This window comes from Rhinolophus sinicus, chromosome 18 (assembly GCF_057876585.1).
Source record: "Rhinolophus sinicus isolate RSI-liver-muscle chromosome 18, RSI-T2T, whole genome shotgun sequence".
Lineage (NCBI taxonomy): Eukaryota > Metazoa > Chordata > Mammalia > Chiroptera > Rhinolophidae > Rhinolophus > Rhinolophus sinicus.
This window is the reverse complement of record NC_142518.1, coordinates 112,494,827-112,511,172: the sequence shown is the minus strand read 5'-3', so window position 1 is coordinate 112,511,172 and position 16,346 is coordinate 112,494,827. Positions and strand designations below refer to the sequence as shown.

Genomic DNA, 16,346 nt, shown 5'->3' with positions numbered 1-16,346 from the left:
AATGAACATTCATACTCTTGGTTCCTTTCTGTGTTGGGTGGGGGACGGGAAGGAGAGAGAGAAAGTTAATGAAGTTGGTTTAGCTTAAGACCTATGTCTTTTTGACACAAAGATGATACAATAATGTAAGGACACTGAGCTCTGATAACTGTTCTTTGCACCAGAAACTGTGCTAATGCAAGAATATAGCACATATGGTCATGGGAATCCTCTCCAAGGAGATGACATTTATGATGAAATCCAAAGGATCAGAGACAGCTAACCACTTAGTGGGTGTGAGGGCAGTGGGTCAAACAGTGAATGTTCTAGGTAGAGAATACAGAAAGTACAAAAGCCTATGGTGGGAGCATGCTTAGTGTGTTCAGTGAACTGAAAGAAAGCCAGTGTAGTGAGTAAGACAGAGAGGAGTCAGAAATGAAATTAAAAAGTTTTGTCCAGATCAGATTATGTAGAGCAACAAAAGCTGAAGCAAATAGAGAAATTAAAAGTCTATTTTAGTTGTCCAGGAGATAAATGATAGTGGCTTCAACTAGTGTTTGTGGAGATGAAGAAAAGTAGATGGGACACAAGATAGATTTTAAAGGTAGACTGGAACATGACTTGCTGATAGATTGGTTATGGGAATATGGGTGTAAATATAAAAACAAAAATAAAAAATAACTCCTAGATTTCTGACTCTAGAAATGGTACAGCCATTCATTCAGATGGAGAAAACTAGAAGAGGAAGGACAAATGGAGGCAGTATGACTTGGGAATATCACTTTGAACAGGTTGTGTGTAAAATGTTTATACGGCACCCATTGGAGGTGTCAAGTAGCCAATTGAATGTGCATAAGTCAGAGTAATTATCCGGGCTAAAGTCATTTAGGAGTTATCATAAGCATAGTAGAGTATGTAATCTATAACTTATAAGAGTAGATGAAAAAAAAAAAAAACCACGGGGTATGTTTTGATGGAGAAGAAGTGGAGCCCATGAGAGTACCACATCAATTTGAATGTTAAAAAGAGGAGACATATCCAGCAAAGGAAATTAGGAATGAGCAATAAGTGATGTAGGAGGAAAACATATGAGTAAGATAGTATATTAGAGACTAGAATTTATAATACATGGCCTTTGTCAGGCCTGAAGGCATGTATATGTGAGTTAGTAAAATATAGTGTTTAATCTTGTGGTTACTAAAGCCAAAGAGAACATTGACAGTTTTTTTGCTATGTGACCTAGGTAACATAATAAAGGTACTCAGTGGGTAAATTTCCTCAACTTATAAAATGTTCATAATAAAGAAACCTGCCTTGTAAGGTCATTGTGATAATTAGAAATATAAATGTGACTTTAGGTTTCTGGTTTGGCATGTTAGGAGCTTGGAAGTTCCTGATTGCATTCCCACAACAGGAAAAAAGCTTAACAAACTGAAAATCAGCAATTCTTCTCAGAAACATCAGAAAATTGATGCCGCAGGGCAAACCACTGTCTCAAAAATTGAAGATAAAGACAGGCAGATACAGAGAATCAGAACATTCCAGAAAAGGGCAGAAACGGAAAACTCTGTGAGAAGCAGTACAAGGGAAGGGAAACTTGAACTGTAATTGACAATTGTTTGAGGTTCAGTTTGGGAAAGTGTGGAAGTTAAAATATCTAGGGGCCCCCAACACATTCATAAATGTTATAGCCAGGAGCCCTGCCAGATTATCACAGGGAAGATAGGAGAAAAATCACCTTGTGCTTCTGGCAGGGGAAGGGGGTAAGTAGCCATCTTGAAATACTGTGTTTCCCCGAAAATAAGACCTAGCCGGACCATCAGTTCTAATGCGTTTTGGTGGTAGATGAGGGTAAAGGGGATCAAATATATGGTGATGGAAGGAGAACTGACTCTGGGTGGTGAACACACAATGGGATTTATAGATGATGTAATACAGAATTGTGCACCTGAAATCTATGTAATTTTACTAACAATTGTCACCCCAATAAATTTAATAAAATAAAATTAAAAAACAAAAAAGACTCAACTCTATGTTGACTACAAGACACTGACAAATTAAAACATAAAGAAAATAAAATATTAATTAAAATAATAATAAAAACAACAAAATAATCTAAATAAACTTTTAAAGAAAACTAAAAATAAATTAATTAAATATAAAGACACACATATTAAAAATTGTTAAAAATATACCATGCTAGCACTAATAAAAAGAAACCTGAAGTAACTTTATCAGTTTCAGATGAAGAAGACTTTAGAAAAAGAAAAATTATTAGCAACAAACAGTACATTACATATTGGTAAAGGGGTCATTTCTTCAAGAAGGCGTAAAGATTCTTAATGTGTGTGTATGAAACAACAGAGCATTAAAGTGTATGAAACAAAAACTGATAGAACTTTAAGGAAAAAAATATAGATGAATCCCCTATTACAGTTATTGTCTTAAACACTCTTCTGTCAATAATTGACAGATCCATAAAGCAGAAAATTAGTAAGGACACTTTTGAACTGAACAGCATCATCAATCAGCTGGATCTATTTGACATCTATAGAAAAAAATTTTCCCAAGACCTGCAGAATATACATTCTTCTCAAGATCGCATGGAACATTCACCAAATAGACTACATTCTAGGCTATTAAACAAACACTCCTTAACCAATTTAAAATAATAAAAATCATATAAAGTATGGTCTCAGACAAAAATAAAATTAAACTAGAAATCAACTATAGAACAATAGATGGAAAATTTTCAAATACTTGGCTATTGAACAATACACTTTTAAAAAATAAACAGATGAAAGAAGAACTAAATGAAAATGGAAATACAACTTATCAAAATTTGTGGAGCAGTGATGTCAGCAAGACAGCAGAGTAGTTATTTCCAAGTCCTCGTTTCTTTTTTTTAAATTTATTTTTTAAATTTTTTAAATTTATTGGGGTTACAATTGAGAGTGTAATGCTGAGCGAAATAAGTCAGACAGAAAAAGCAGAGAACCATGTGATTTCACTGATATGTGGTATGTAAACCAAAAGAACAAGACAAACAAGTCCTCATTTCTTAATAGAAACATTAAAAAAAACCTACAAACTGGCTAACATAATTTTAAAGGAATTCTGGAAAACAGTGAAAGGTCTACAGCCACCAATGAATGCACAATCAAAAACAATCCATTTTCGACATAGCTGTAGATTGCATAGTAATTTTACTCAACCTTGGACCACACTCTGGCAATGTGGAAGTAATCACATTTGTGATTGGGAGGAAGCATTCAACATTTCCTCTATGTAAGTATAGGGAATAGAGCAGAACTGATTTGAAATGGTCTAACCTATATGGAGGCTTCCTGAATAGCTACACTCTTTTTTCCTAACTCCAACCTCTGATGAGAAACTGAAGCATACCTTGTATCTCAGAATGGGAAAAGGTACAGGAAAGAGCAGGCATGGCTCATTAAAGCTGCAGGGTAACTACAGACCTGCAGGCATCCAAGGCAAGAGGTTAGACATACAGGTATACAATAGAACATCCAAGGATCCAAGAAAAAGCTAACATAAGATTGTTTGGAAAACTATGATATTTAAAGAGAGTACTACATGTAGGGGAATTGAAAAAAGTGCACACACACACACACACACACACACACACACACACACACACAGATGCAAGACTCACTCTCAGAGAAGACCTGAAAAGACTTCATGCCTTCACCCCAAGGCTGATCTCAAGGCTCAGAACAAGACTTACTTATTAATGAAGGTCTTCCTCAGAATGGAGAAAGTCTACAAAAACTAGAAGTGGATGCTTTCTCAAATGCCAAAATTTCAACAAAAATCATGAAGAATAAAAAGTAACAGGAAAACATGGCTCATTCAAAGGAAGAAAATGAAGTGAGATAAGCTGTCAGTGAAGAAATACAGGCATTGGTCTTACTAGACAAAACTTGAAAGGAATTATCAAATGTGTTCTAATTGCTAAAGCAAAAGATGGGCAAAGAACTAAAGAAAATTGGGAAAATGACATATGAACAAAATGAGAATATTAAAAAAGAATGCAAAATTCTAAAAGGGAAACAAAAGTAATTCTGGAACTGAAAAATATAACTTAATTGCAAAATTTACAAGAGGGGTTCAATAGCAACTCAGTCAGATGAGAGAATCAGTGAATTTGAAGACTGGTCATTTGAAATGATCAAGTCTGAGGAGCAAAAAGAAAAAAATAAGAATGAGGAAAAGTGAATAGAGCCTAAGGAACATTGAGACATCAGCATGAAGATCAATGTATGCATTATGGGATACCTTAAAGGGGGGAGAGGAGTGAGGGAAATTTTAGTTGAAGAAATAATGGCCCCAAAACATCCAATATTTGAGGAAAGACATAGATCTACAAATGCAAAATTAAACTCCAAATAGGATAAGTCTATGTACACTGAGACACATAATCAAACCATTGAAAGACAAAGGGAAAATACTAAAGTGGCAAGACAAAAATGACTGGTTTGTAGAAGGGATCCTCAACAAAATAATCATTAGATTTCTCAGCAGATACTTTGGCGGCAAAGAGGCAGTGGGTTGATATATTAAAATTGTTGAATGAAAATAACTGTCAACTCCAGAAAAACTGTGTGTTAGAAATGAGGGAGGAATTAAGATACCTCAAGACAAACAGAAGCTGAGGGGGAGTTCATTGCCACCAGAAATGCCCTACAAGAAATGATAAAGAATCCTTCAAGTTGTAATGAAAGGACACGAGAGAGTAATTCAAAGTCACATGAATATAAAGATCTCTGGTAAAGGAAATGTGTGAGTGAATATAACAACCAGTATTAGTGAAATTTTGGTTTCAAAATCAACTTTTTTATACAGGATATTTAAAGACACGATCATAAAAATAGTTATAAGTCTATGTTAGTGGATAAACAGTATATATGGATGTAATTTGTTAAATCAGTTACAAAAAGTGGACAGAGAGAGAGCTGCATAAAAAGCATAGTTTTAGTATGCAATTGAAGTTAAGTTGGCATACATTTATAATAGCTTGTTATGACTTTAGGATGTTGTTTTGTGTTCTTTTATGAGATCGTCAGTCAAGTGCAGCCTCAAGAGGAGACACAAGAGTAGCTCAGGAAAATAAAGTATATTATACTCCCAGGTCCTAGAGACAGGAGGCACAGCAAACTATGCAAGACCACATGGGAAAGACATCAGCATGGTCAGTCGTCAAAAGATAGTAGCAGGGGGAATGCTTGAGCCACAGTCTTTATTGGGGTTTCTGCAGGAAAGGCCAGGCAGGGCAGGGTGACCAGTTTAGGATTGGCTAGTTTGAATAATTTCAGTGGGCTTTGGACTATAGGAGTGGTCTCTGGTTGCCTTGTATCTGGCCCTGAGATAATAGAGGTAAAGCAGTAATGCCTTCTGTGGTACCTCCAGATAGAGGAGGTATGGCTCTGGATTGGTTAGTTTGCATAAACAGCACACTTATGGATAGGCCATTTGCTATCTCTAAGAACTGACTATCCAAGGGAGGGACAATCTCTCTCCAGTCAGAATTGTGTTTGTAAGATGTCAAAGCATATAAATTATAATTTATAATTCCATGGTACCCTACAAAGAAAAGAACTGTAGAACATACAAAAAAGGGAATAGGGAGAGAAACATAGGGTCACTACAAAAAATCAACTACACACAAAGGAAATCAGTAATGAAGGCTACGAGGGACGAAAGCTGTAAGACACAAAATTTAAAAACCAAAAAATTCAAAAGTGAGTCCTTCCCTATCAGTAATTACACCTAATGTAAAATGATTAATCTCCTGAATCAAAAGACATAGATTGGTATAATAGATTAAAATCATGATTAAAATAAATGCTATCTACAAAAGACTCACTTTCAATCTAAAAACACAGAGAAGTTAAAAATGAGCGATGATAAAACGTGTTCCATGCAAATAGTATCCTAATTTGCTTATTTAACAGGAACATTTTGCATTTCCCATAGGTGGTGAGGGCTGTACCCTGGCGGCTGCCTGCTCAGTGATTGGTGTGGGCTCTGATATTGGTGGCAGCATTAGGATGCCTGCATTCTTCAATGGCATATTTGGACACAAACCTTCGCCAGGTAATATTAATATGATGATAAGGGTGGTTCTACTTTTATGATTCAAGCAATGCAGAAATTTGGTCCCTACCAGGATAATCTTACCTATAAGCATGGTTATTATGTATTTCTTAATATTCTTAAATAAAATAGCTACTGTTTATTGAGCACCAATTCTGCATCAGGCATGGTACAAGTTTTCTCCATAACTAATTTTTATTTAATCCCCACAGTAACCCTTTCAGGGAGAAATTATGCCCATTTGACAGATGACAGATTCAAAATTCAGGAATATTAATTAAACCTGCACATAAGGGATGTACATATATTTTCGAATTATTATTTTTGTTTTGTTATACCCAGTAGTGGAATTGCTGGGTCATATGTAAGTTCTATTTTTAGTTTTTTGAGGACTCTTCATACTGTTTTCCATAGTGGCTACACCAGTTTGCAATCCAACCAGCAGTGTATGGGGGGTTCCCTTTTCTCGACCTCCTTGCTTACACTTATTTGTTTTATTTTTTATAATAGCCAATCTTACAGGTGTGAGATTGTGTTTTTGATTCGCATTTCCCTGATGATTAGTGATGTTGAACATCTTTTCATGTGTCTGTTTGACATCTGTATATCCTCTTTGGAAAAATGTCTATTCAGATCCTCTGTTGGTTTTTTAATTGGATTGTTTGGGGTTTTTTGCTATTGAGTTGTATGAGTTCTTCATATATTTTGAATATTAACCTTTTATTGGATATATCATTTGCAAATACTTTCTCCCATTCAGTGGGTTGCCTTGTCATTGTGTTGATGGTTTTCATCACTCTGCAAAAGCTTCTTGGTTTTATGTAATCCTACTTGTATATTTTTGCTTTTATTGTTCTTGCCTGGGTAGACATAGCCAAGAAAATATTACATGGGCCAATGTCGTAGAGCTTATTGCCTATGTTTTCTTCTGTAAATTGTATGGTTTCTGGTCTAATGTTTAAGTATTTAATACGTTTTTAAATTAAAGTTTATTGGGGTGACAATTGTTAGTAAAGTTACATAGGTATCAGGTGTACAGTTCTGTAATATACCATCTACAAATGAAGAAACAAAAACTTCATAGACACAGACAATAGTTTAGTGGTTACCAGAGGGTAAGAGGGAGGGGATGGTAGATGAGGGTACTTAATACATTTTAAATTTATTTTTGTATATGGTGTACAAAAGTGGTCCAATTTTTTTTGCATGTAGCTGTCCAGTTTTCACAACCCCATTTATTGAAGAGAATGTCTTTTCCCCATTGTATATTCTTGCCTCTTTTGTCATAGACTAATTGACCAAGTACATCTGGGTTTATTTCTGGAATTTCTATTCTCTTCCAGTGATCTATGTGTCTGGTTTGTTTTTTGTTTTGTTTTGCTTTTTGCCAGCACCACATTGTTTTGATTACTATAGTTGTGTAGCATAGTTTGAAATCAGGAACTATGATATCTCCAATTTTATTATTTTTTCAAGATTTCTTTGGATATTTGGGGACTTTTGTAGTTCCATATTAATTTTAGAATTAATTTTCAAGTTCTTTGAAAAGGAACATTGTTATTTTAATAGGAATTGTATGGAATCTTGCATGGAATTGTGTGGAATAAATGCAAAGTGATTGTAGATCACTTCTAGTAGTATGGATATTTTATCAATATTAATTATTCCAATCCATCAGCATGTAATATCCTTGCATTTGTTTGTGTCAACTTCAGTTTTTTTTCATCAACTTACAATATTTTCACTGATGATCTTTCAAGTTCGTGGTTAAATTAATTTTTAGGTTTCTGGGGTTTTTTGATGCAATTGTAAATGGAATTTTTTCTTGATTTATCTTTCATATATTAGTATATAAAACACAACCAATTTTTGTGTATTAATTTTGTGTCCTGCAACTTCACTGAATTCATTTATTAGTTCTAATAGTTTTTTTGGTGGAGTCTTTAAGGTTTTCTCTATATAAATGTTATATTATCAGCAAATAGTGACAGTTTTATTTCTTCCTTTCCAATTTGGATGCCTTTTATATATTTTTCTTGTCAGATTGCTGTGGCTAGGACTTCTAATAATATGTTGACTAAAAGTGGTGAGAATGGGCATACTTGTCTTTTCCTGATCTGAGAACAAAAGCTTTCAGCTTTTTACCATTGAGTATAATATTAACCGTGTTTTGTCATATATAACTTTTATTATGTTGAGATATGTTCCTTCTGTGCACACTGAGTTGAGAGTTTTTATCATAAATGGATGTTACATTTTGTTAGTTTTTTCTGCATCTATTGAGATCATTATATGATTTGATTATATGTTTTGTTATGTGGTATATCATGGTGATTGTTTTGTAGCTATAGGACCATCATTGGCTCCCTGGAATAAATCCCACTTGATTGTGGTGTATGATCCTTTTATTTTATTGTTGAATTTGCTTTGCTAATATTTTGTTGTGCATGGATGGATCTTGAGAGTATAATGCTAAGCGAAATAAGTCAAAAAGAAAAAGCAGAGAACCATATGATTTCACTGATATGTGGTATATAAACCAAAAACAACAAAAGAACAAGACAAACAAATGAGAAACAAATATTTTGTTGTGGATTTTTGCATCTGTGTTTATTAGGGACGTTGGTCTTGCTTGGTAGAATTTTCCTGTGAAGCCCTTTGGTCCTGGGATTTTGGTTAAAAGTTGGGACTTTTAAAATTACTAATACAATTATGTTACTTTTAATTTGTTCAGATTTTCTGTTTTGTCTTAATTCAGTTTTGGAAGATGTATGTTTCTAGGAATTTATTCATTTCTTCTAGCTTGTCTAATTTGTTGGCTTATAATTGTTCATAGCATTCTCTTATGATCCTTTGTACTTCTTATTGGTTATAACTTCTCCTTCATTTCTGATTTAATTTGGGCCCTCTTTTTTCTTCATGAGTCTTGCTAAAGAGTCATCAATTTTGTTTACATTTTCATGATGCCTTCTCTTGATTTCATTGCTCTTTTCTATTCATTTTTTCAGTCCCTATTTTATTTATTTCCATTGTGATCTTTATTATTTTTCCAGTTCCCCTCAGTGACAGTTTACATTGTTTACTTGAGATTTTTCATGTTTTTTTCAAGGTACACCTGTATCAGTATAAATTTCCTTCTTAAAACTGCTTTTGCTGCCTCCCATAGATTTTTGAAAAATGTGTTCAATTTTCATTTGTTGGAGATGTTTTTTTTTAAATTCTCCTTTGATTTCTTCATGGACCCATTGATTGTTTAAGAACATGTTGTTTAGCCTCCACATGTTTGTGTTTTTCCCAGTTTTCTTCTTTAGGTATTTTCTAGTTTCATACCACTGTAGTGGGACAACATGGTTGATGGCCTTTCTGTCTCCTTAAATTTATTGAGACTTGTTTTCTAGCCTAATGTGTGATCTATCCTGGAGACTATTTCATGTGCATTTAAAAATAATGTGTATTCTGCTGTTTTGGGGTAAAATATTTGGTATATATCTATTAAATATGTGGAATACTTTTTCATTTAAGAACAAAGTTTTCTTACTGATTTTTTTTGTTTGGATGATCTATCCATTGATTTAAATTGGGTGTTAAATTCCTGTACTCTTCTTGTAATACTGTCAATCTTTCCTTATGTTAGTTAATATTTATATTATGTATTTAGGTTTTCCTATGTTGGTTGCATAGATGTTTACAGGTGTTATATCCTCGTGTTGGATTGATCTCATTGTCATTATGTAATGCCCTTCTTTGTTTCTTATTAATGTCATTGTTTTAAAATCGATTTTGTCTGATGTAAGTATTGTTACCCCAGCTTTCTTTTCTATTACATTTGCATGATCTGTATTATTCCATCCTTTCCCTTTCAGTCTGTATGTTTTTCGATCTGAAGTGGTTCACTTGTAGACAGCATAGGTATGGGTCTTGTTTTCTTATCCATTCAGATACTCTGTGTCTTTATTTTTATTTATTTATTTTTTTTAAGGAGGGCACAGCTCACAGTGGCCCATGTGGGGATCAAACTGGCAACCTTGGTGCTACCAGCACCATGCTCTCTAACCAACTGAGCTAACAAGCCACCCCTACTCTATGTCATTTGATTGGGGCATTTAATCCATTTATATTTGAAGTGATCATTGATAGATACATAGTTATTGCCATTCTTTATTCATCTTTATGTTCTTTTTTCCCCTTCTTCTTCTTCAAGAAGTCCCTTTAACATTTCTTATAATACTGGGTTGTTAGTGATGAACTCTTTTAGCTTTTTCTTATCTGGGAAGCTCTTTATCTGTCCTTCAATTCTAAATGATAGTTTGCTGGGTAGAGTAAATTTGGTTGTAGGTCCTTGCGTTTCATCATTTCCAACATTTTGTGTCAATCCCTTCTGGACTGCAAAGTGGATGTAGAGAAGTCATCTGACAGTATTATAGGAGCCCCCTTGTAGAAAACTAACTGCTGTTTTTCATGCTACTTTTGAGATTCTCTTCTTATCTTTAACCTTTGGCATTTGAATTATGGTGTGTCTTGGTGTAGACCTCTTTAGATTCATATTATTTGGAACCCTCTGCATTTCCTGGGCCTGTATGTCTATTTCCTTCTTTAGGTTAGGGAAGTTTTCATCATCATTTCTTCAAATAGGTTTTCAATTCCTTGCTCTTTCTCTTCTCCTTCTGGTACCCCTATGAAGCAAATGTTGACACACTTTATGTCCCAGAGGTTCTTTAAAATCTCTACTTTTTTGGGTGGGGGGGATTCTTTTTGCTGTTCTGCTTGGTTTTTTCTGCTACTTTATCTTCTAAATCACTGATTTGATCCTCTGCTTCATCTAATCTACGTTGATTCCCTCTGATGTAGTCTTCATTTCAGTTATTCTATTCTTTATTTCTGACTCGTTCTTTTTTATGTTTTCTATCTCCATTTCTATGTTTCCTATCTCTTTCTTGAATTGCTCCCTGAGATCGTTGAGCATCCTTATAACCAGTGTTTTGACTCTGCATCTGGTAGATTACTTGTTTCCATTTTGTTTAGTTCTTTTTATGGAGCTTTGTTTTGTTCTTTCATTTGGGAAATGTTTCTTTGTCTCCTCATTTTGGCTGCGTCCCTGTGTTCATTTCTTTGTATTAGGTAGGGCTGCTATGCCTCCCGGTCTTAGTAGAGTGACCTTATGTAGGAGGTGTCCTATGGGACCCAGTGGTGCAATCTCCCTGGTCACCTGAGTTGGGTGCTGCTGGTGTGTCCCTTGTGTAGGTTGTATGTGCCTTCTTATTGTAGTTGAGTCGTGGTTGCTTTTGGCACATCAGTGGGAGGGACTGACCCTCAGGTTGATTGGTTGTGAGGACTGGCTGTGATTACAGTGGAGGAGCTGTGGTGCAGAGCTTGATCCTACAGAGCAGGATTTGCTTTAGCAGAGCTCTGGTGCCTTCCCAGTCTGCCCTTTTGGTAGGTCATTTGTGTAAGTGTCCTGGTGGTGCTCTGATATGGTCTGAAGCTGGTCACTGGGTGTGCCGGCCCTTGGGCTTCCTGGGAGGGGCCCCACTGCAGGCTAAATTCTGCCTCCACCTATTACCTGCCCAGGACTACCTGGCGTGAGCCACAAAGTTATCTGCAGATGTCTTCCACCTGCACTAGGCTTGGTGATGTCTGCGAGAGGCTAAGCTGCAAACTGAGGCTGGCTTCTGCTAGTGCTGGACTTGTGGTTTCTTGACATATACATGACATGCCAAGGCCAGATGCTGCTTGTTTGTGGTTTGTGAACCTTTGAGAGATTTTAGGAAAGTTCAGCATGAGCCAAGACAGGCCATTTGTGTGGAAAAGCCACTGAAAGCGGCTTGGGTAGGTCCACAAGTTGTGTGGGGCAGGGTCTCTGGGAATCACCAGGGAAGGGTGTAAGGTGTTAGTCAGGTTGATGGAGAATCAGATATGGTACCTGCCAAAGTCTGCATGCTGGGTGGGGGGGAGGGCTCAACAAAGGAACAATGGCTTCTGCCACCACTTCTGTCTGGGAGAAAGCTGTCCCTCCAGCCTTCACCCTAGAGCCAAACAATTTAGTTAATCCCCATTTGTCCCTAGCATCTTTCAAGCTGCTGCCCCAGTGATTGAGTTCAGAGTGAGTCTATAAGTAAGTTTGTGCACAAGCTCTTTAAGAGGAATGCCTGGGATTCCAATTGCACTTCATCTCACTCAGCCACAATCTCCTCTGGTTTTCACAGCCAGATATTGTGGGGACTTCTCTTCCTGGCACTGGAGCCCTGGGCTGTGGAGTCCACTGTAAGGCTGGGTCACCTTGTCCCTCATCTGGGACCTCCACAGCTGAAATATCCCTCCCAACTTTTAACTGCCATATATGGGTATGGATTCAGCTCGTTCTGCATCTCCACCCCGCCTGCCAGTCTCGACATGAGTTCATCTGTATATCCTTAGTTTTAGGATTTCTGTTCAGCTAGACTTCAGGCAATTCTCAATAATAGTTGTTCTGTAGTTTAGTTGTAATTTTGATGTGATCATGAGAGGATGCAAGCACAGTATTTACTTCCTCTGCCATATTGACCAGAAAGTGATATTTCTTCATCTTCTCTAGTTTTAAAACCCACCTGTGGACACCAAAAATTCATGTGACCACAGAGATAAGTAGGGAAAAGCAAGGTAAGAAGTATGCATGGTATAGACTACTGTTTGCATTTTCAAACAGTTCAATTTGTATTTATATATTTAATATGTTCATGATCCCTTTCATTACTTCATTTTTTCTTATTAATAAAACATTTCCTGAATAATTTTTAAAATACATATAACAGATTCATTTGTCTATCTCTTACTTTGTTCTTGTAATCATGTATTTTAAGAACCTTATACAAACAAAAATTAGAATTTTGAAAAACCTGCATTCATCATTAAGAGTTTAACAGTCTTCCAATACTTAAGGAGTTTTCTTAGAGATCAGTGGTGATGTAAATGAATTTTTTTCATTTTTTTATTAAAATTTATTGGGGTGACTGGTCAACAACACTACGTAGGTTTCAAGTGCACAATTCTATAATACATCATCTATATATTGCATTGTGTGTTCACCACTCAGAGTCCCTTTTCCTTCCATCACCATATATTTGATGTACATAATGTAAACTGAATATAATGTATATTTTAGTGAACTAATGTTTTTCAAATCACCAATGGCTGGTGTTACAAAATCATGATTTGGAAAAGGATTGACTCAGAGTAAGAAATATACTGATGAATTTTAGTGTAACAGAGTATGAAAAAGTCATTGGTAAAATTTCAGATTTATCATTTTAATTGTCCTATCAGAAACCAGCACTTGATATAATTTGATATAATATCACCAAAGAATATGAAAAATTATCTGTAAAAGTTTTTAAAATACTTCTACCTTTTCAACTAAATATCTGTATGAGATTGGTTTTCTTTATGTATTTCAAACAAAATTACATATTGCAAAACATAGAATGCAGAAGCAGATATGAGAATGCAGTTGTTTTTCTCTTAAACAAAACAGATCTGCAAAATTGTAAAATAATGACCTTCTCCATATCAAATATATTTTTGTTTTAGAAAATAATTTTTTTTTAAATTTAATTTTATTAAATTTATTGGGGTGACAATTGTTAGTAAAATTACATAGATTTCAGGTGTACAATTCTGTATTACATCATCTATAAATCCCATTGTGTGTTCATCACCCAGAGTCAGTTCTCCTTCCATCACCATATATTCGATCTCCCTTACCCTCACACAAATATTTTAATATCTTCTCAGTTTTAATTTCTAATATGTTAAATATTGACGTATTTAACTTGCAGAAGCACAAATTCTTTGGGGTCATTAGTAATTCTGAAGCATATAAAAGGATCCTGAAGCTAAAAAGTTTGAGAGTCAGTGGTTTAGTGATTGATAACAGTCTGGGGAGCTAGACTCCTGGTATTCTGTCACTTAACCATGTTTCCCCGAAAATAAGACCTAGCCGGACCATCAGCTCTAATGCGTCTTTTGGAGCAAAAATTAATATAAGACCCTGTATTATATTATATTATATTATATTATATTATTATTATATTATACCCAATCTTATGTTATATTAAAATAAGACCGGCTCTTATATTAATTTTTCCTCCAAAAGACGCATTAGAGCTGATGGTCTGGCTAGGTCTTATTTTCAGGGAAACACAGTAGTAGCTATGTAATCTAAGCTAGATAATTAATCTCTGCCTCAGTTGTCTCCTCTGTAAAATGGGTATAGTCAAAATACCTACTTCATAAGGTTGTTTTGAGAATTAAATGAGTTAATATTTGTAAAGCTCCTAGAAGAGTAACTGACACATACTAAATACTATTAAATATCTTAATGTTAAAAATAGAGGGCATATATGAAAATATCCACAGCAACCATCATACTTACTGGTGAAAACTAAAAACTGTCCTTCTAAGACCAGGAGCAAGGAAAGTATGTCTGCTCTTGCTGCTTCTATTAAATATTGTACTGGAGGTTCTACCCTTCAGGTTTAAGGTAGATTAAACATGATGGTGAAATACAACATTCGGGGATCATGTCTTATTTTGGGCAGCTAACCTGAGTATCTGACCTTTCAGGTGTGGTCTCCAACAACGGTCAGTTTCCTGTGGCCAGGGGAGCCCAGGAGCTGTTTCAGTGCACAGGCCCAATGTGTCGCTATGCTGAAGACCTGACCCCCATGCTGAGGGTCATGGCAGGACCTGGCATCCAAAAGTATGTTTGCTTCTTTTCTTTATTTCTTCTCCGTCCTATCTAGACATTCATTCTCCCTTTGTCTATTAGAGACATAGAGGTAAACTGCCAGTCCTCAACCAAAGAATTATTAGAGGTATTTGTTTGTTTGTTTTGTTTTTTTGAGAGAGCTTTTGTATGTGGATATCATATTTCACAAACTGGGAAGATAGTTTGTAAAAATACTTTACTGTGTAAAAATATTACACAAAGAGAGGCCTATTTTGGGATGAAAGCTGTAGATTTTTGTTGTTGTTGTCCATTTGGCAATTTGAATATATAGACTTATCTCACTTCAAATTAAGCCTTTCTGGTACTTCTGCCATCTGTCACCACCGTTTTCCAGTGTTACCTGGGACATCGATACTGCCTACAAATCTCTCTGTTTCTCTAGGTAGCTCTTTATCACATTTTCCACAACAGCAATTTCCAAGTGTTTGTATTTCCAGCAAAACTGTGATTTCCTCATCTAGCTTTTACCCTCTGTAAATGATCCCACATTCTACCTCACCAAGAAAATGCAATCTGTGGAACTTTTTTTCAGTTCCGTACATCAAACTTTTCTAGGTTCCCAGCCATTGATTTCTGTTTTCTTCTTTTAAAGTAGAGAAAATATCTTTCCTTTTAGCTTTTGTATATAAATACTTCGACCTAACTGTGGATCTCATGTTCTGGTACTCTCCCAGGTCTTTGTTCCATAACTTGCTTCACCTTCCTATGACTTCACCCTCATATATCTATACATACACACACCCACACTATATATATATATATATATATATATATATATATATATATATATATATATATATATATATATTCCTTTTCATTATCATTAAACATGCCTAAACTACATGCTTACATGATGGTTTCCATCTTTACAGCACTGAAATTTTTTTGTTTAGTTCTCTGACCTTTTTTATTATTATTATTTTGTGGTAAGGTTAATGGCTGCTTTTGTTTTTTTAATTTGTGTTAAATTTATTGGGGTCACATTAGTTAGTAAAATTATATAGGTGTACAATTCTATAATACACCATTTATATAGTTCATTGTGTGCTCACCACCCAGAGTCAGTTCTTCCATCACCGTATATTTAACCCCTTTTACCCTCTTATATCTCCCTTCCTCCCCCCTTACCCTCTGGTAACCACTAAACTGTTGTCTGTGTCTATGAGTTTTTGTTTGTTTGTTTGTCTTGTTCATTTGTTGTTTTCAGTTTTATATCCTACATATGAGTGAAATCATATGGTTCTCGAAATTTTCTGTCTGACTAATTTCACTTAACATGATAATCTCAAGATCTATCCATATTGTTGCAAATGGCATTATTTCATTTTTTCTTATGGCAGAATACTATTCCATTGTATATACATACTTTTCAGTACTTATATGACCTCGTTATAACTGGTGACACTATTGAGTACTCTTTCCTTCTTGAAACAATCTCTACCTTTTTTGTGATTTTGTGACTCACACTTTTCTGATATCTATGCCT

General features: G+C 35.2%; 1 protein-coding gene across 2 annotated transcripts in view; it reads left to right on the top strand.

Moving 5' to 3' along the window:
* Window positions 1-16,346, top strand: part of FAAH2 (fatty acid amide hydrolase 2) — an 84,583-nt gene that overhangs the window by 53,142 nt on the left and 15,095 nt on the right. For both annotated transcript variants that reach the window (XM_019719518.3, XM_074323639.1), the window contains exons 5-6: window positions 5,977-6,096; window positions 14,695-14,830. In XM_019719518.3, the coding sequence (XP_019575077.1) occupies window positions 5,977-6,096; window positions 14,695-14,830 (256 nt within the window). The remainder of the gene's footprint in view (window positions 1-5,976; window positions 6,097-14,694; window positions 14,831-16,346) is intronic.